General features: G+C 38.8%; 1 protein-coding gene across 6 annotated transcripts in view; it reads left to right on the top strand.

The window, feature by feature from the left end:
- Nucleotides 1–20,547, top strand: part of LOC121896970 (suppressor of tumorigenicity 7 protein homolog) — a 65,002-nt gene extending 44,455 nt beyond the window's left edge. For 3 of the 6 annotated variants that reach the window (XM_042411118.1, XM_042411123.1, XM_042411122.1), the window contains 13 exons: nucleotides 147–306; nucleotides 4,163–4,217; nucleotides 4,963–5,078; nucleotides 5,312–5,387; nucleotides 7,297–7,451; nucleotides 7,667–7,764; nucleotides 8,082–8,211; nucleotides 10,330–10,402; nucleotides 11,533–11,635; nucleotides 13,373–13,523; nucleotides 13,656–13,748; nucleotides 15,695–15,837; nucleotides 20,089–20,547. In XM_042411118.1, coding sequence (XP_042267052.1) covers nucleotides 147–306; nucleotides 4,163–4,217; nucleotides 4,963–5,078; nucleotides 5,312–5,387; nucleotides 7,297–7,451; nucleotides 7,667–7,764; nucleotides 8,082–8,211; nucleotides 10,330–10,402; nucleotides 11,533–11,635; nucleotides 13,373–13,523; nucleotides 13,656–13,748; nucleotides 15,695–15,837; nucleotides 20,089–20,184 — 1,449 coding nt within the window. In that variant the 3' untranslated portion in view covers nucleotides 20,185–20,547. The remainder of the gene's footprint in view (nucleotides 1–146; nucleotides 307–4,162; nucleotides 4,218–4,962; nucleotides 5,079–5,311; nucleotides 5,388–7,296; nucleotides 7,452–7,666; nucleotides 7,765–8,081; nucleotides 8,212–10,329; nucleotides 10,403–11,532; nucleotides 11,636–13,372; nucleotides 13,524–13,655; nucleotides 13,749–15,694; nucleotides 15,838–20,088) is intronic. The other 3 variants (XM_042411119.1, XM_042411121.1, XM_042411120.1) reach the window with 3 other exon arrangements.
- The last annotated feature ends 15 nt before the right edge of the window (nucleotides 20,548–20,562 follow it).

Here is a 20,562-nt window from a genome sequence, read left to right as displayed (position 1 = left end):
CCTCCTCTCTGGTTGAAAGTGTGTCTTTTTACTAAATGAAAGTAATATGAACCGTTAAATTAAAGTTTCCCTCCGTCTCTCTCTCTCTCTCTCTCTCTCTCTCTCTCTCTCACTCTCTCTCTCTCTCCCCCCCCCCTCTCTTGCAGATCTTTGAATGGTGGTATTTCAGGAAATATGGGACGTCCTTCATAGAGCAGGTGTCTGTGAGCCACCTGCGCCCCCTGCTGGGCGGAGTGGACAGCAGCTCCCCCAGCAACTCAAACACCAGTAATGGGGAGGCCGACTCCAATCGACAGAGTGTATCTGGTAAGAGCTGATTGATGGGATGTGCATCTGTTTGCAGCATCAAAAATATGTTCATGTACACACAGTTTAATTGTGTCTTACACTTTGCCAGCAGGTCATCTGCAGCACAAGGTTATTTGAAATTGCGTGGTTGTGAAATAGACAACTTTCTGTTATGTTGTAAGCTTGGAACAACACTAAATTTGTCCCATAAACATATGTTTGGATGCCGTCAGTCGAACAAAAACAGTTTTTCGCAACAACACAACACACGAAAGGCAAGAACAACACAGACACGACGTAACAACATAAACAGAAGAATGAGTATTATGCTCACCATGAGTGTGGTGATGGTCGTCATCATCATCACCATCACCGCCACCATCTCTTTATTTAACTGCTTCTCAGGGCTGGCTGGGATTCCCCTGCTCACTTCAGCTTTTCCACTCTAGATTTCATCCCTCCGCAGGTCACTCTCTCAGTACTACAGAGCACGTCAGTTCGGTTCTGCTGTGTTAACTTCAAAAAAAGGAGAGCCGAGAAGCCAAAATGTTGTAAAATGTCAAAGCAATTTTTCAGCTGCTGGAAGAGGTTGAAAAGGGCTGATTTTATTGTGTAGTTTTGGAAAAGGCATTTACATTTGTTGTTTTTTTACTCATAGGGGTTTTTATAAAGTTGTTATTCAAAAAATGTTGGTACTACTGACACATTAAACTGCAATACAAAGCATCCAGACATGAATGAATGCCACCTGATGAGTCTTTGAGGCCACGCAGAGCAATTATTTCAGATATTTCTACCAAATGAGTTTTGTTTGAATGTGCGGCTTCCTGCTGTGAATCAGAAAAAAATGTTCCCGTCTTAGTAAATTCACTGTGGGTGCTTCACATTTCATTGAGGAGTCGCTTCATATTTTACCGTCTATGGAGCAGCTGTAGGTTTTCTCTGATGGTCAAATGACAACTTATTACACAAACTTATTATTACAACCTTACAAACATTGTATTTATGAATTATAATTTGGTGTCATATTGTCTTTTTATACTCAATTTCAATGTTTGTAGCTTTTTAGCTGTACTGTAAGTGTATATATATTCCAGTACATGCAGTATTCTATGTAAATATGGGTTTCTCTGTTTTTTGGAATAAAAAATAGGGTAAGATCAATAAAAAGACAAGTTAAATCAAGTTTTTAAAAAAGCTCTTTCACATAAAGCTGCAACGATTAATCGACTGACAGAAAAATAACCAGCAAGTATTTTGTTAACCGATTAATCGTTTTATTTACTTTTAAACAAAAATGTTTAAAAGCTTCTCACTTGTGGTGATTTGCTGTTTTTCTCTGGTTTTTTTTGTGATCTTAAATTGTGACGTGTTTTTCACTGTATCCAAGCATTTTACAGACCAAACAATTGATTAGTCAGAGAAAATAATCAGCAGATTAATTGATTACGATTGCAGACCTACTTTCACCAAAATATAATAATAATAAATAAGATTTTAAGTGCCTTTCGCGTAACCTAAAGACACTTTACATACAGAAAAAAGCAAAAAAACGAAAAACTTGGCTAAAAAGATGGGTCTTAAGTGTAGATTTAAAAGGAGAAATGGACTCAGCATTATAGATTGAGGCATGATGAGGACATAGAAGTATGTTTAAAGAAGAGCTTCACCAGCTTAATTCACACAGGGAATCAAACCCACAACCCCTAACATTGTACCTGTTGATCTAAAATAGAAGAAGATCTAAGAAATTCAAGTCTGTTCAGCATTATTCTCCACAGTTACTGGGAGTGAGCTCTGCTTAGCGACTTTTTGGCTTCCCTTCTACATCAGTAAGGCTTTGATCATGGTTAATCCGTTGAATGTGTATTTGCTCCCCCATGGAAATTCATTCATTTCAAAAGAGGAGACGTCTCCGTGCTGAATAATTCCTTTGGTTCCATCGCGGATGATACAGGAAAAACATTTATCCTGCATATGCATCCATAATGAGGCATATATTAAATGAATCAGCCAGCTTTTTTTTTTTTTTACAGCAGCATTTGTTATGTTAAAGAAACATATTAAAGACCTCTCAAAGGATCATATTGTTGAACTTTTCTGTGGAGACGTGACGCAGTTCGCTTTTGTTTTCAGCCAAACAACTCGGAGTTAAGAAGGATTATGTGTTCTGTATGAAATCAGCGAGCCAGTGATGGAGAGAAGAAATGCAGTGTAATTATTTTGACTGTGCTAACACACAGTTTTCTCGCTAATAATCTTCTCTGTGTAAATGTCTCCATTGAAGCTTGAGATGCAGCGTTTTTCTTTTTTTTTCTTTGTCACAGCAGAAGTCAAACACAGACCGTTTCAGGTGACGTCTCCTGATTGTGATTATTCACAGCTTTGCATCCGAAATGAAAGAATGAACTACTGTGTGAATTCAGTAGGTGTGCACATATCCATGATGCCATGATGGTGACCAGTGCTGGACCTATTAGCTGGTCATTATATCAAGGCTCCAGCCTCTAAAATGTTTAAAATGTTTCTGATTCATATTATTATTTAATTGTGAATAGAAACAATCAGACTTTATTTAAATAGCACTTTTAATACAAATACAAAGTGCTTTATGCAATAAAAGCAAAAAAAACAACAATATCCCCCCAAAACCACCACCACCACCTCAATCTTCACCCTCGTCTACATATAAAACAATAAATGACTTTTATAAATAAAAGACTTAATAAAAACAGGAACTGAGGTTTGTAGGATGAACAAAACAAGCACTTTGAAAACATCATCTTCGGCCGTTTTTCGTTATTTATTTTACAGTTTATGGGTGAAACAATGAAAATATAAAATAATGGATACATAATAAATTTTAGATATAATTTTTTGTTTTATTGGTAAGAAAACAAAACACAAAATAGTGATTTTTACAGATACAACGATGATGGGAACAGATAAAACACACGAGGACAGACGGAGGAAAATTAACATAATACATAAATAAAACAAGACAAACCGAGCAAGGATTAAGATATAGTCGTAGTCATAATAAGAAGAATAATAATAGCAGAATGCAAATCGGTTACCGTGGTTTAAAGTCGGGTTGTAAAACTAGATATTTCACTTGTTTATGTGTCTGATTATGTGTTTAAGACAAAACAAAAAACAAACTGATGGATTAAGTAGTTGCATCCCTATTAGTCACTATTTTAAAGGGATACTTCAGCAATTTTATTATAGCACTTCAGTAAAGTTTGCAGGAGATGGATTGAAAAAAGAAACACTTACTGTAAAGTGTCAGAGAAACAAAAACAGGATTTTTAAGCCTATTTCCACTTTTATTCGAATACAAATACAGATACAAATAATTTTGCTGCCTCAACAAATACAGATACAAATACAAATACTGGGATCTCTGCACATCCCTATTATTTATACATACATACATAACTGTTTTCATAGGCTGACGCATATTAATTATGAGTAAACTGATCTTAAATTATAAAATCCGAGCTCTTCTATAGGTGACTTAAGTCCAAAATATTCTTGAGACATTTCAAAACCCTCATATATCGTTAAATCCCGCGTCCCTACATTAATCTCTTCTGTGCTGATACACGGGCTCCTGACTGTTTTCCTGACAGCAGTGAGAGTTTCTGTAGAAGCATGTTTGGTCATTGAAGAGTTTTAAGGCCTTTTTTGTCCTGTCAGCCGGGATCTCAGAGAGGTCGATGTGCCAGTCAGGGAGCTGCGGGGCGGATGGCAGAACGCTCGCTCGAGTCCTTTTGAAGTGCTCCGAGGAAGCTCAGCGTCGACGTTACCCTTGACACTCATCATCTGTATTGTTCTCTCTCTCTCTCTCTGTGTGTCTCCCCTTCTGCAGAATGTAAAGTCTGGAGAAATCCGCTGAATTTATTTCGAGGAGCTGAATATAATCGGTGAGTGACGGCAGCGGAGCTACCTGCAGTCGGTTCGGAGCTTCGGTTTGCCTCCAGGAATACTGGAGCTTCTCGCCTTCGCTGTCTTTCCTTTTTTTCTTTCCTCTCTCTGATCTCTGTGTCTTCTCTCTCTTGTTTGTTTTTCTAATAAGTCATCCTCATGTTCTCTCTTCTGTCTTCTTCTGCCTCTGTTTGAAATATTATTTATTTTCCTTCAGCTCCAGCTCTTTCTGTCATCTCTTTTGGCATTTCTTCCTCTCCTTCCTCTCGTTTCATTCATTTTTTTCGCCTCTGGTCATGTCTTTTCTGATCAGCTTCCTCCTTTGTCTCCCTGTTTTTTGTCTATTTTGCCCTTTCTCTGATATCTTTTTTTCTTTCTTTTGTCCCGTATGATTTGTTCCCACCAGTCTGTATTCTCTCTGTCAATCTTCTTTTATTCTCTCTTTGATGTGTCTGCCTCTTGTTCCTCCTAATGAGTCATCCTCCACTTTTGTCATGTCTCTTGTGTTGTAATTGTCCTATCAGCTCTAACCTTCAGACAAGTAGAATCAAGTACAATTAAGTCAGCACTCTTACTATTAAATGACCATCTAACATCTTACGAACATCTGAGCAAGTAAAGATTCTCAGGTTTTTCTCCCTCCTGCTGTTTCTTTCGTTGGCGATGTAATATTTCCTGTTATAAGGTGTATTTGAACACTTAGTCAGTAACTTATTATAAAAATGTCTCTGTTCCGGTGTTCAGGTATACGTGGGTAACGGGTCGAGAACCGCTAACGTACTACGACATGAATCTGTCAGCACAAGACCACCAGACCTTCTTTACCTGCGACTCAGACCACCTCCGGCCTGCTGATGCTAGTAAGTAAACACACATCCAGGCAAAAAGACAACAGACTGTTTATCAAGTCAAAGGAAATAAAACTGAACAATCTAGTCGAATTAAAAACTCCAAAAACAGATTATTGCCTGAAAATTTGTTGTTTGTGTTAAGATCAAGTAATTATTATTTAGCACCCAGTATGTAAAGAATATACAACACATGCATGTTGATCCTTAACTTTATCTCTCTGTGTGTGTTTGTGTGGCGGCAGTTATGCAGAAGGCGTGGAGAGAGAGGAACCCACAGGCTCGCATCTCTGCTGCACATGAAGCTCTGGAGCTCGAAGAGTACGTTCATCTGTCCTTTGTCCCCATTTCTCTAATGTAACAGTCTATTTACAACTGTGTCCTTTGAGAAAAACAGCTAGAAGTGTTAGTGGTCTTTTAAAACAGTGAAGGTGATAATATAAGAAAACCAAAGTACAATTTAAAATAAATGTGTCTGTTAAATCATCCGGGCTAACGGCAGTGTTAATGAAACATTACGATGATATCTAATAGACCGGTCGGGCAGCCCTGGAGCAGATGACGTGTTAAATTCGGAAAACCAAGCTGAGCAGGAAATGAATTAATAAAATATGAATCCGTTCAAGGTATTGAAAACGCCCATCAAATATTTATTTTTCCTTTTAAAGCTTTTATTCATCCAGAAAACACAGATTGATTTTTAGGTTCATTTTCCAGTTATGAACTGCTTTACACGCATGAAGTTCAGTTTGCTCATGTATGTTTTAACTGGGAAAAACGGGGCTCATACACCGCGCTCAAGGGTGCAACAATAGACGTTTTTAAGGGGATCTTTTTAATCTGCCTTAAAGGACCAGTATGTAGGATTTAGTGGCATCTAGCAGTGAGGCTGCAGATTGCAACCAACTGAATACTCTCCTCCCCTTCCAAGCATGTAGGAGAACTTGCGGTGGCTGTGAAACTCGCAAAAAATACGAAAGGTCCTCTCTAGAGCCAGTGTTTGGTTTGTCCGTTCAGGGCTACTGTAGAAACATGGTGGGCCTGTTGAACCCGAGGACCAGAAACACTTTGTATCCAGATAAATTTTTGATTCAACAATATTTGCATAATTATAGATTCTGTATTTTTCAATGAAGAGAGAAGGAGGAGATGTCATTTTAAGCATTTTTAATGAGATAATTGAACTTTTTTTTTTGACATATCACAATTTATTATTCCAAGCAGAGGAGTTTTAAATGTCTTAAAACATGTCTGGAGGGGAACTTTTATTTTAACCAGCCAGATTTTCTCTGCTGATTTGGGATTCAGGTCGTCTGGAGGTCACAAGGTCTGACTGTGAGGCTACTGCCACCAAATTAATGTCCTATTGGTAGACATCTGGTGCAATTCTGACAAAACTTGGAGGCATGGTACATCACTTACTGGTGGAGCGGCTATAATTAAATGCTAATGCCTCCTTATCACCAAACACGTTTACTGCTGGTGTCCAGATTCAAGTCTGAAATTATAGTCATCACATTTGTTTGGTTTATCTTTGCAGTTTCTTTTTCAATCAAACACTTTATTTTAGGATGAACAGAAGGGTTTTGGCAGCATGTTTATTCCCAAACTTCTATCCCAGAGGTCACTACTGCAAACTTGTACCTGCTACACCTCTGGTCTGACTTTGATGAGGATGGGAGGAGGTGGGAGGGATGATGGGACTAAGTGGCCCTCTGGGTACCTGCATCATTCATGGGGGGGGGGGAGACAACTTTACTTGTTTTCAAGGCAGCGTGAATTTATTTTTAGACACGTCTGCAACTAGAAAGGCAGAGCAGAGGTATTGTGGCAGTTTTGTATGTTGCTCTCAGCTCACATCAAGGCCGTGACAGCAGCTTGACTCAGAGGAAAATTTCTTCTTCATTGATGTGTCAGATGCTGCTTACGAATACATGAGGCGTAAAAGCAGTTTGATAGTGCACAGATGCCATGCTGTGTAGACAAACAAGGCTCCCTGTACTTTGAGCCGGTAAATTAATGAATTCATCCATAAGGATGAGTGAGTTTGTAATTCACTGGTTACAAAAAAAAGGAAATAAATAGACGCACGTTCAAAGATAAAGTGGCAAATTATAAATACAGTGTTGTATTTCTCTCCCCTCTTTTGTCTCTTTCATTGTCATCCTTCCTGTCTTTTTTTATACCATTCTTTTCTTCATCTTCTTTCCCTTTATTTCTCCTCCTGTAGTTGTGCAACAGCATACATCCTGCTGGCAGAGGAGGAGGCCACCACCATCATGGAGGCCGAGCGTTTGTTTAAACAGGCTCTAAAAGCTGGAGAGGGCTGCTACCGCCGAAGCCAGCAGCTCCAACACCACGGTACACAATATGAAGCCCAGCACAGTGAGTATAATCCACTCACTAGCTAATAATCACATCATAATAATAATAATATACTTGTTTCCTGGTGGCTTTAGCTCACCTCCCAAGCCAATAAGGATCATTTTAAATGTGACTTGTGACTGGTTCAACATACTCCCAGTTTTATTATAAGGAAAACAACCGAGCTAACGGTGATTTGTATGTGTTTAAATTACGTTTTTATGTATCTCCATTAGGAAGGGACACCAATGTGTTGGTGTACATAAAGAGGAGACTGGCCATGTGCTCCAGAAAGCTTGGCCGAACAAGAGAAGCAGTTAAAATGATGAGAGATGTAAGTACGCAGCCCGCTAGTAGAAGACACACACACACACACACACACACACACACACACACACACATACACACACTCAGAGGATTGACAGGAAGTTGCTCTTTGATTTCTAACAACATCAAAAGGCTTCAAGTTTGGTTACCGGAGTGAGAAAATCACAGAGAGACACATGAAAGACTTGATTTTAACACTCTTCCCGACATTCATTCAGATCACAAGGTTTACACTTGTCAATATAAGTGCATAGTGATGACCCAAAGCTCTGTGTGCTGACTGTGCATGTGTCGCCCCCTGTCCGGTATTACATGTAACAACAGTTGTGTGTTTTCCAGTTAATGAAGGAGTTCCCTCTCCTCAGTATGTTCAACATCCACGAGAACCTGCTGGAGTCACTGCTAGAGCTCCAGAACTACGCCGACGTCCAGGCCGTTCTGGCCAAGTACGACGGTGAGAGACGCACTCTCAGAGTTTATAACGCTTTTATTCACACTCACTTGCATCTTTAATAGGTTCAACTACAGTATAATACAACAACTCTGCAATAAATCTGTAATGTTCAGTTTTAACTTAATCTGTTTTAGAGAGGTGTTGATTTATTTTATAGTCATTTTGTGGTTCTGTTGAGCTGTATTGTATTGTGAGAGGTGTTTCTAATATTTTGTCTACCCTAATTCATACAAATCGGATGGATAAAATATTACAAACACCTATCAGTATAATCCAATACAGTTCAACAGCATCAAAGTCATTGATATATGACCACAAACAGAGAACTTTACCTTTTGTTGTAAAAGCACTTTGAGCTGCATTTCTTGTATGAAAGTTGTTATACACATTAAGTTATTATTATTGTAAATGCTTTATATTGTGAAGTGTAGAAAGATGAGAACTCCCGCAACACTTGTAGTATGAGGAACAACTTTATTAGTTGACCGACACGTTTCGGCTTGTGGCCTTCATCAGGGTCATCATAAAACACATTACAAACACCATTTAAATAAAGTAAGTTGGGTATGAAAAAAGGTAAAAAAAACATAAAAGACAACCAATCATATACAAATAGACACATATCAGCCAATGGGACATCTACAAGGATGGCTTGGATATATGGTTATGTGGTTTCAGGCCAATTGTTGTCCAAGAGGCAAGGGGAGTGTCCAAGAAAGGACATGGGTGACACCATATTTGGTCCATTAACTAGAAAGGTGCAACTAAGGGGTTCATCCGAAAATGTGCCTATTAGATATGGCATAGAGGCTTTATAAAGTGCTGTGTATAGAAGGAGCAGAAAGATGCATCGTAGAACAATATAAATTAAAAAAAAAAAAAACAATTAAAAAGTGATAAAAAATAAAACATCATTAAAAATTCCATCATAAAAGGTATATCATAGAAATTATATCATAAAAAATTATATAATAAAAAACACTACAAAGCCACATAAATGAGAGGTATTAAAAAAAACAACACTACAATGCAGTAAAAGAGGCTTTTAGTGATTTAACAATGCAAGTATGAATGTCCTAAATCAGAAACTCAGTTTAGGTTCTTAAATAGTCTTAGTGTAGTGAGAAACTTTATTTTTGTTTTTTAATTGAGAAATTAATAATACAGACCTATATCCATAGCAGAAGTTGTTTTTAAAATGTTATTAAAATCATTTTAATAGCAATACAGATCACATTGATATAAAATGACCTGAAATGTCCAGGAGTTACTTTGAGAAGCTCTGCACTAACACACAGGATGTAGTTCTGATGATAGTGTGTCTATGCAGTAGGGGTGTGCCCGAATACATGTACATTATTCAGCAAAGCACAAATAGTGGGTTTCTTACAAATATTTGTTTCATACAAATATTTTAAAAATTATTTGTTTTCGGTGCGCAGGTCGGTTACATCTCTCATCTCAGTCTCCCTCCTTTGCTCCTCTGCTCCTCTGCTCCGTCTATCAGCAGGTCTCAACGAGGGGAGTCACATCCACCCGCTACATGACGCACATTTCCTAATTTGGACATCACTCCTGGAGTTACTGACACTTTTTATTTCCTAAAATTAAAAGCGTAATAAAAACAAAAACAGGAGTTTTAAGCCTCTCTCCACTTTTATTCCAATACAAATACAAATAATTTTGCTGCCTCAACAAATACAGATACAAATACAAATACTGGGCCCTCTGCACATCCCTAATATACAGTATGTAAGTAGCTACAAACAACCTTGACCTAAACAGATGCATTTTACACAACAGATGTTTCCACTTTGGTAAAGTCTAGATTTATCTGTTAATGCTCCGTGTTGGTGTTATCTTTACAAGTTAAATCGTTGAAATAAAGCAGATCAGACTCAACCTTTTTTAGAAAAATAAGAGCCAGTAACAATCAAGCTGACACCCCGTAGCTATGAAACCCCAAACTCATTATCTTCATTCACAAACACCTTCTGGGCGGCTGCAGCCTTCTCGAGTGCAGCCCTCCCCTCTTTAACTATCACCTGTGACTGTAATTCCAAACTAGGTTTTCTTAAACACCCCTCTCCTCATGTCTGCTTTGTGTCTCCTCCACAGATATTAGCTTACCCAAATCTGCAACAATATGCTACACAGCAGCCTTGCTCAAAGCCAGGGCGGTATCGGACAAGTGAGTATCGCTTTCCATCGGCTACAATGCTCAAACAAGGGCTTGACATACTGTACCTCTGCTGCTATTTAAGATTCTAAAATAGAGCTGAAAATAGCCCGGGGACCCGATCTGCATGAATGAGAGAACAGGGCTGAGCGATGATGTAGTAACAGTGTGTTAACAGTAATTTTGCTCTTTAGAACAGGGCTGCCTGGAGGGTTGATCAGTGTTATTGTGAGAAGTGAGTGTGTCTATCTTGTAGACTTATTTATGACAGTAAAATAAATAATACAATCACGCTGCTGCTGCTGCTACACAGATAAAATCATAGAAAACACTGTTGCTTGTTTATACACGTAAATAGATGCACACGCTGAGGATCTGTTTATCACTTTATCTGTATGTTCTTTTTATGTTCATTTACAGTTCATGTTCTGACCATTCACAGTATCTTTATGCCAAATTTCAAATATCTTTTTTATTCATTCAGTACCTCATCAGTCATTAATAAACTGCTGATTAGTAATTTGTTTATGGAGAAAAAAACATTCACAATCATGTCATATATTGGTTCTATGTGACATAAAACAGGATAACAGCTATGATGATTTCACTTCATTTTATTGAATGTGAAGAACAGCAACAACATTTTTGAATTATTTTTGAATAAATACGGGTCAAATTTAACCTGAAACACTTTCTATTTTCAAAAATGTGTCAAGCTGCTCCAAAATTTTGTATATTCTGGGTCACTTTAGGAAAAATTATACAATTTCAGGCTAAATGAACGATGTTTAAGGTGTTTTTATTGCTGACAAATTTGACCTGAACAGTAATTAAGGGTTAAAACATTTATAAAAAGCAGCGACTGGTGATTTACTGGTGCGTTTTCCTGCTCTGGTTCTCACATGTATAATAATCCAACTGTAATCAAAACACACGTTTCATCTTATTCTTGAGAAACCGACACTCTGTTGCGTGTAAGGGATTTATTTGATGTTCTTATGTAGAGCAGCTGGATAGTGATAAGTGAGCAGTTTGGATTTCAATGAGTCATTTTTAAAATCACTTTGATCACCTGGTGATGTGAGATTACTGACTAGCGTGGGTGTGTGTGTGTGTGTGTGTGTGTGTGTGTGCGTGTGCAGGTTCTCTCCAGAGGCAGCGTCCAGGCGAGGGCTGAGCACAGCAGAGATGAATGCAGTAGAAGCCATCCACAGAGCGGTGGAGTTCAACCCTCACGTCCCCAAAGTGAGACTTAGACCGACACTGCAAACACACACACACACACCTGCTGTGAAATCACACTGCTGATCACATGGTCGCAGTATAAGTCTGTCTTTTGATTGTGATGATGAGGATACGCTTGAACTAAAGCTGTGCTGGCGCAGCGTACAGCGCAGCAAGGCGAGGTCAAATAAGTTGTTTACCTTGATGACTGTTATCGTTTGCTGAAAGCGCAGTAAGAGTCTGTTTGTCTGCAGCTCTTCATCTAACGTCTCACTGTGGCTGTTTCTGCTTTCACTATTATTCTCTGCAGTGTTTTTCATTTGAAGTGATCCTTCAAATGAATAGCTCCAAATACCTTTCTCTATCAACCTGTTTTTATTGAAGAATAGCACTGCTCACTAAGCATCACCAACTCTGTGATAAACACTTAACACTTCCTATAAATTCAATTAGGGCTGCGAGATATAACCAAAAAATAAAATCTTAATTCACAATTTTTATCAGTTGCTGTTTGCCTGCAAAATGCAGACTTGAAACAATCATATGTTTTTAGACAGCTAGCTGTCTGCTAACTAGCGTTAGCGACAGACTGAATAAAGTAACCAGAGATGAGACCTCGTCAACTAACACAAACCTACAGCACAGATCAGTGTGCAGAGTCATTCTCAGTCCGTCCCTCCGTTAAATTCATTGCAAGATAACCAGAGAAAGCTCACCACCTGGAGTCATGACAGACCTGTAAACTGCAGCAGGTGAACATGTAGTGTAACTGTTTACTGGACTAAAAACGGCCGATGTAGCAGCTGTCATCTCTGTTACTTTTTAACTAAAAGTAAACTTTTTGTGCATGTTGCAATGACTTCATCTTCACAATTTAGACATTTTGCACATTTTGCAAAACACAAAAATTCAAATTAATTGAATTAATTTGATATATCACCCAGCCCTAATTTAATTAAAAGTCTCCTTTTGGTTCACTGGTGGAAAGATTTTATTGTGAAGTAACAGTGACCTGGAATTTTCAGTTTGCATCAGCAGCAACTTAACACAGCTCAGATACATGTCAGCTCATAGTGAGCCGTAAAATGCAGCTGATCATTGAAAAACATAGCAGAGCAACTGAATATATGATCATCTGTGTGAGTAAAGTGACTATTTATATGAAACTTTGATTGACTGCGAGTTTCCTGTTTGTGTTTTTGGACCAGTTTCTTCTCTTTACAGAATAAAAGTAAAATAAACATCGATATGGAGTTGCATTTGTGACATTTGCCTTTGATAAAATGATCACTTCTCTGATGCATTTTGTTTCTCTTTTGAACTCTAAAACCTTTTTATATGCTGAATACAAAAGAGTAGCTATAATTTTTTTTCTGTAAGATAGAAAAGAGAAAAAAAGTCGCTTACTGTTTGCAGCTATTTAATATCAGACTGACATTTCACAGTAATAAAAAAATCCTGATGAAGTGTAACAAACTAAATCCAATTGTGAGGGAAGTGAAACAGAATTCAGATGAGGTTGGTGCAGTAATTGTACAGATTATGAGCTCAAGTCTAATCAGAAAATGTTTCAGACTGTTGCTGTGAAGCAGCTTGTGGTCGTGTGTGCTTTCTTTTCATTACTAAGCTGTGTTTTATTGACCATTTGTTCTAAATTCAGACGGACTACCATCACTAAAAGCTGTTTCTATATCCAGTCCTCTTTTCCTTTTTCTGTGATTGTCTGACTGTCTCTCTTCCTTCTCGTCTCCTCCTCAGTATCTGCTGGAGATGAAGAGTCTGATTCTTCCTCCAGAACACATCCTGAAGCGAGGCGACAGCGAGGCCATCGCCTACGCCTTCTTCCACCTGCAGCACTGGAAAAGGGTGGAGGGGGCGCTCAACCTGCTACACTGCACCTGGGAAGGAAGTGAGTACACACACACACACACACACACACACACACACACACACACACACATCGGCCATTCCAAATCAATTTTAAAGGAGTCATCAGCTGTCTTTGTTTAAACCACTTCTCTCTCTGTGTGTGTTTTTGTAGCGTTCAGAATGATCCCATATCCTCTGGAGAAGGGTCACCTGTTCTATCCCTACCCCATCTGCACAGAGACAGCAGACAGAGAGCTGCTACCCAGTAAGAGACGCCCTGACACACACACACACACACTAATATATATATATATACACCCCAATGTATACACTGTTAAAATCTGTTTTATTTTCTGTTTCACAGCAGCAAATATACAGTTTGGATTTTAGTCTTAAAGGGGATGTATTGTGCACATTTCAGGGTCTATATTTTTATTCTGGAGCTCTACTGGAATATCTTTGAATCATTCACAGTTAAAAAAAACCTCCTTATTTATCTTATACTGACCCTGAGTTCATCCTCTCTGTGAAACAGATCGTTTTAGCTCCCGTCTCTCTAAGACTTTTCATTTAGAATAATTATGCTGATTTTTTAAGTCTGGCACAAAAGATCGAGCGGTTGAATTTGTCATTAATAATTTGTGATGATGAGACAAATTCCTGAAGGGAGCGCTGGTTCTCGTGAGTTCGAGTAAGCGAAGAGTGTGTGTCGTCGTGCTGTCTGCTCAGCAGCTCGTCTGTCCTCACACACACAAACCTTCAGTTGATTAAGTTGGCCTCCAGCCACCGGCAGCAACGCACTTTGCTCTGTGTGTGTGTGTGTCTGTGTGTGTGTGAGTGTGAGCATGTTTGAATATGCACAGAGAAGTGTGTGTCTGTGGATGTATACATGCTTGAGCAGCTGGGTGGATGTAAACATTAAAAAAATGGTTTTTAACTTATTAAAACAACCTCAGACACATTCATGTAAATTTGTAGATTTAAGTATTAAAAACCGATGCAGCAGCAGTGTTTTTCCTCTAACAGGAGCGATGTGTGTCACATGTTTGATGTATGTGAGATCCTTCAGTTCAGACTTTATAGAGCTGTATGTTAGCAGTAACCTGATCAGACATGTCTGTACGTCAGTCTGCTGTTGACATAAAGACACACTGCTGCCTTCAAAATCTTCCCTTTAACACAGCAGCTATTAGCTGAGCCACGTGGAGTTTATTATGTTACTACATTTAGGCTCAAATTTAGTCTGTAATTACTATCTTTAACTCTTTAAAAAATAAAGATGATTTTTGTTCGGCTGGTTAATAAAAACATACGTCTCTGTCTGGCGTTTGGGAGTCATGAAGGTGCCAGATGTCTGTCAGAGGTTTAGGTAGTTTATTCTTTTTTCAGTTTGCTAAAAAATTTTTTTTTGCTGGACCTTAATATCTGAAGCCTTCACATATATCTCTAACAAAACAATAGATCCAGATCCATATACGTCCATATTTGGTGAACCTTTAACAGAACATTGCATTACTCAGTTAAATGCTATAGTTTTGCTTCATTGTAGAATCTTCCCGTCATTGATTATGTTGATAATCTAACATCTTGATTGCTAGTGTCATATATGAGTTGAAATCCTGACTTTTATTTTTATTAAGAGAAACATTCATGTTTCCTGTATTGTTCTGTTGTTTTATTTTTTGCTGATGGATCCTGTCGTAGAGATACTCTAGTTATACTGATCTTTGCATTGATCCTTGAGTTTTTGCAATACACTCCCATGCTTATGTATCTGTGATAGAAATATTATATATTAAAATATTCAAATTGACTTCATATCACCTGCATCATGAGGAGTATGCAGTTGTCAAGTTGTATTGCATTTATTTTTCAGTTTTTATCTGTTGTTGTTGTTGTTGTTCATGCTGTTTTATTTTATTGAATTGGGGAAAAATTAATAATTAAGTGTTAAAAAAAAAAAACATTCTGTGAAATATTTAATTTACTGTGATTGCAGGTACAATCTAAAAAAAACATTTAAATTTCTGGACAGTAAACTGCGAGAATGTTTTTATCAAATAAATGGTTATAAAACTAACTGACCTGCAACCAGTAGTGGACACTTTGAGATGTGTGTGTGTAAAAAAAATACTCAAAACTAACTTTGTGCTCTGTGTGTGTGCGTGTGTGTGTGTGTGTGTGTGTGTGTGTCCGTGTCCCACGTGGAAGCAGTGTTTCACGAGGTGTCAGTCTACCCGAAGAAGGAGCTGCCCTTCTTCATCCTCTTCACAGCCGGTCTCTGCTCCTTCACCGCTATGCTGGCTCTGCTCACACACCAGTTCCCCGAACTCATGGGAGTGTTTGCTAAAGCTGTGAGTACACACACACACACACACACACATACACACACACACACACACACACACACACAACCGCAAACACCATAACTTGTTTCCCTTGTTTGGAAAGTTACAGACGAAGATACAAGTTCATATCTCTCATATTTGCTGCAGGATTTCATGACTACTGTCTAAGTTTGCTGTGGATGTTTCTGGTCCTCAGATAATAACTCTGATTGAGTTTCGGCGACCCCTCCGACCTTTTCTCTAACATGAAACTTTCCCATTAAGCCACACTTTGGTAAATGACAAGGAATCCTGCAAGTTAATAGCTTGATTTCCATAAAATCTGCTGGATAGAATAATGTATCCAATGACCCTTTGACCTCTCTGCTTGTGCCGTTCCCATCATAACCTGACAGACAGACTGCTGTGAAATTTTCTCCAAGATAATAAACTGATTTGATTTTAATGACCCCATGACCTTTCGTCTAGCTGAGATAATCTATATATCTTCAACCCCACATCTGTCAGGGCTCCAGGAATGCAAAAATCATTATATTCAGTATAATAAATGTTTTTATATTGTGGAACATATAGAGACGTTACAGCCTCTAGGGGTCACTAGCTGGACTTTTAATCTTGTTTCTCATTGGATGATTTCACTTCTACTTTTAAAAAATAATCCTTGTCCATTCTTGGACTACTGGTCGTGTTTAATATTTGACAACCATGAAGGTAATTTGTTTAATTTGATGCACTGGCTTTAAGAGCATCAACTAAATCAGCCACCAGACAAGTGCAGGACTGCAAGCAATGATTATCTTCATCATCAATTAATCTGCCGATTATTTTTGTTGATGAAACGATTAGTTTGGTCTATAAAATGTCCAATAATGGTAGTTTACTATCATACAAGACTAAAGAAACCAGAAAATATTCATATTTAAGAAGCTGGAATCGGAGAATTTGGAAAGTTTTTCTTAAAAAATGACTCAAATTGATAATCAAAAAAGCTGACGGGTAATTTTCTGTCGATCAGCTAATCAGTTAATCATTCCAGCTCTACTTATGATTGAGGTTGGTGAGCTGGTCGGCTCCTGCAGCCACTCATGGTGTATATTTGAAAGTCATTTAGACAGTTTTGCCTGGTGCACGTCGTGCTGCACCACAATGTGAACACGTGTTTCGCAGCAGGTGATAACTGTGCTGTTGTGAAGTAAATAGACGTGTTTTATTAAATACTTGCAACCTTGCAAAAGAGATTTATCAAAAGAGTACTCCCAAGGGCCTACATTACCCACAGTGCAACTCAACTGTTGACAGTTTGGTCAGAGATTTGGGTTTGTTATGCTAGTAGCAGGTAATGTAGCCTGGAGATGCTAGCTTAAAGCACATCCACACCCCGGATCTTTTTCATTGTCAAACTTTTAGTCTTCATTCCCAACTGACACTGACTCTAGTGACATCACAGTTTATCAGATTTTACGCAGCTCCCTCTGGAACCACAAAAGGCTTTAAACTCCTTTTTTCCACACATGCAGTAGTTACTCCCCAACACCTGGAAACAGACTTTGATGTGTGTAATCGGTGGAGTTTCCCTTTAAAGTCGAGGAATTCCAAAAGAACCTGCAGATGTTAAATATCGTCTCGCATTCTCGGTACTAAACGCAGAGATGAGCCACCACATCCCCACCAGCTGTCAGCCCCTCCTCCTCCTATATTCATAGCAGCCAGCGGAGGGCGCTGCCTCCCCCCCCCCCCTCCCTGCCCCTCCCTGCACCCTGCGGCCCCGCAGCGCTGTGCTGCTCCCCTGGAATGTGGGTGAGCTCATCTCTCCTGCCTGATGTGACACTATCAGCAGATACCATCTACCTGCTGAGAACACACACACACACACACACACACACAGTCGCATTTCCATGACTTCAGAGGACATTACATTGACTTACATTCATTTCTTGGAGACCTACCCTAACCTTAACATAACTCTAAACTAACTTTAATCCAAGTCTTCACCCCAAAATTAATGATTTACGTTAAGGGGACTCGCTTTTTGTCCCCATAAGGGAGGTGAGTCCCCACAACGTGAGGAATACCTGGACCACACACACACACACACACACACATTTACTTAGATCACTTTTGGGGACATTACATAGATTTATTACACATAGATTCATTTCCTGATATCAGTCAATAGATTTAATCTGATTCATTGATCCCTGTCAACATCTCGATGTCTCAGCTTGGGCTGCAACTAACGTTTATTTTCATTATCACTTAATCTGATAATTATTTTCTTGATTAATCCAGAAAATGTCAGAAAATAAGTAAAAATACCCGTTATAATGTCTTAGCGCTCATGGTGATGTTGTGAAATGTCTTGTTTTTATCTGATCAATGGTCCAAATCTGAAGATATTCAGTTTACTATCATGTTTTATGACACAGAAAAGCTTCAAACTGTCACATTCAGGAAGCTGCCACCAGAAAACTTCTAGTGTTTTTGCTTAACAAATGATTAAAACAATTATTTGATTATCAAAATAGTTGCTTATTAATTTTCAGTCAATCAACTAATCAATTAATGAACTTTTATCTGACTTTAAGTGGACATTTAGTGGTTCAGGATGTGTCTGCTGCTGATGGGCAGAGCCTGACTGAGCATATCTGTACTGCTGGTGAGGTTTTCACTGACGTGTAAACACATCCCAACCAGTGTCTGTTCATGAAAAGACAACATGTCACTGATTACCTCGACTAACAGCACAATACATCAATCACCGTATGTTTAAATTGGCTCTGACTTAGCTGAGTTATTGCTAAGTGTATTGTCTCGTGATCTCTCATTGGCTGCTGCGGGGATCACACTTTGTTTTTTTGGGACGATCGCTCGCTGCCGCCCACACAGTTCAAACACACAGAACACACACCTTTTACTTTGAAGTCCTCTTTGAAGCCGGAGCAGAGATGTGTGATGCGATGTGCGAGGCAGACGTCAGCGCTCAAACTCCCGACTAGCAGGCGGATCATGCAGGTAGAGGACGGGCGACACAGATAGTGTTTTAAAAAGAGACTCCTCTCTCTCTCTTTAACAAACCTGTGATGGCTTTTATCTGCCATCTGACAAAGTGGGAACCTCCATGACCTGACATGGCTCTGGTGGAGCCCCTATCACCCCTCAGCCTCTCCACTGGTTGTTGCCAAAACACCAGTCTGAGGACCAGTCTGCTGTACTGTCCTCTGAGTCGAGGCTGCAGGCGCAAAGTTATGCTCCATTGTCTGGAAAAATGTTTGGTCACAAATCTTTTTTGGGAGTTAAAAATACATTTTTAAGTGCCAACATTGACTTTTTTATTTTTTAAAGATATTACCTTTTTGAATTTCAGGTGTAGATGTTGATGTCGGAGGACAGAAAGGGCAATAAAACCATTTTGTTTTTCAAATAATTCAAAAATTACTAATTAATAATTACAACATAAAACAATTAGTCAATTAATCAACGAGTTATGGTTCACTGTTCACTAACTCAAGGTCCACTTATGAGCTTTTTCTGGTGTATCACAGGGTCTTGGTTAGCGTAGGGAGTTTGTTCAGTTGTCATGGAGATGGACGTATTGACGAGCAGACTCAGTAGCAGCTAAAGTGTTTGTGTCCGTTTAAAAGCGAAGCATTAAAGTCAATTCCTGAGATTTAGAAATGGTTTCATAGTCATCTCAACTACGAGTCCAGTTAGTAACTTTTTCCAGAGTTTTCAACCCTATTACATGATCTTCATCTGTCGTCTTTTCTGTTGAGTCTTTTTTTTCTGCTGTTAAGACAAACGAGGACGATGTGTTACAGTCGAAAGATGAGTTAGGAAGTCAAGAATAAATTCTTACAGTTTCTGCTTTTCTGTTTTATTTCATTATAAATGTTTTATAATTTTGATTTTGGACAGTTGTTCAGACAAAATTAGCAACTTAAAGACATCAGTTTGGGCTCTGGGAACCTGTTTTGGCCATTTTTGTACTTTTTGTAAATGAATTACTTGATTAGTTAATATCTACCTATTTCAATTAATGTTGAGGGATGTTGAAATCAGCTAAAACATTGAAAGTTCAAGAGTCATTCTGATGAAGGAAATGATGCTTTTGTATTTTTTTATATAAAAGTCATGAACTGTGTTTGGTAACCTGCGGGACAGGAAGCTGCTCAGCTGTCAGTCGTCCTGCTGATGTGAGCCGTAACCTGAAGGAACACATCAAAGTGTCGTGTTTTCTAATTCTCCGTCTCCTTTCAGTTCCTCAGCACGCTGTTCGCTCCTCTGAACTTCATCATGGAGAAGGTGGAGAGCATCCTGCCGTCCAGCCTCTGGCACCAACTCACCCGCATCTGACCCCCAACCGAACCGAACCGAACCGGACCAGAATCAAGACCCCGTGTACCAGGAGCCGACCTCCATCCAGACAGAAACAGCTGAACTGAAACCCAGAACGCTGCGTTGGACTGGACTGACACACCTTTGTGCCAAGATTAACGAGTTCAAACCAAACTGAGAACAGACGACGGGAGGAGGCATGAAACAAAAAGGCAAAAACAACGGAATTCAGAATTGGTTTTGACTTTATTTGATATGTTTGCATTTTTTTGGGTTTTCAATTATTTAAAGCTGTTCTTTTGTTGTACAAAAAGAGGTGATCAATTGCCATCATTAAAAAAGTGAAAAGACAAAAAAATACAATAAAGGACTTTTTGTGTATTGCTGCAAGCCAGC

Source organism: Thunnus maccoyii, chromosome 5 (genome assembly GCF_910596095.1).
Source record: "Thunnus maccoyii chromosome 5, fThuMac1.1, whole genome shotgun sequence".
NCBI classification, from domain to species: domain Eukaryota; kingdom Metazoa; phylum Chordata; class Actinopteri; order Scombriformes; family Scombridae; genus Thunnus; species Thunnus maccoyii.
Note: the sequence above shows the minus strand (reverse complement) of the source record. Positions and strands in the feature narration are given on the sequence as shown.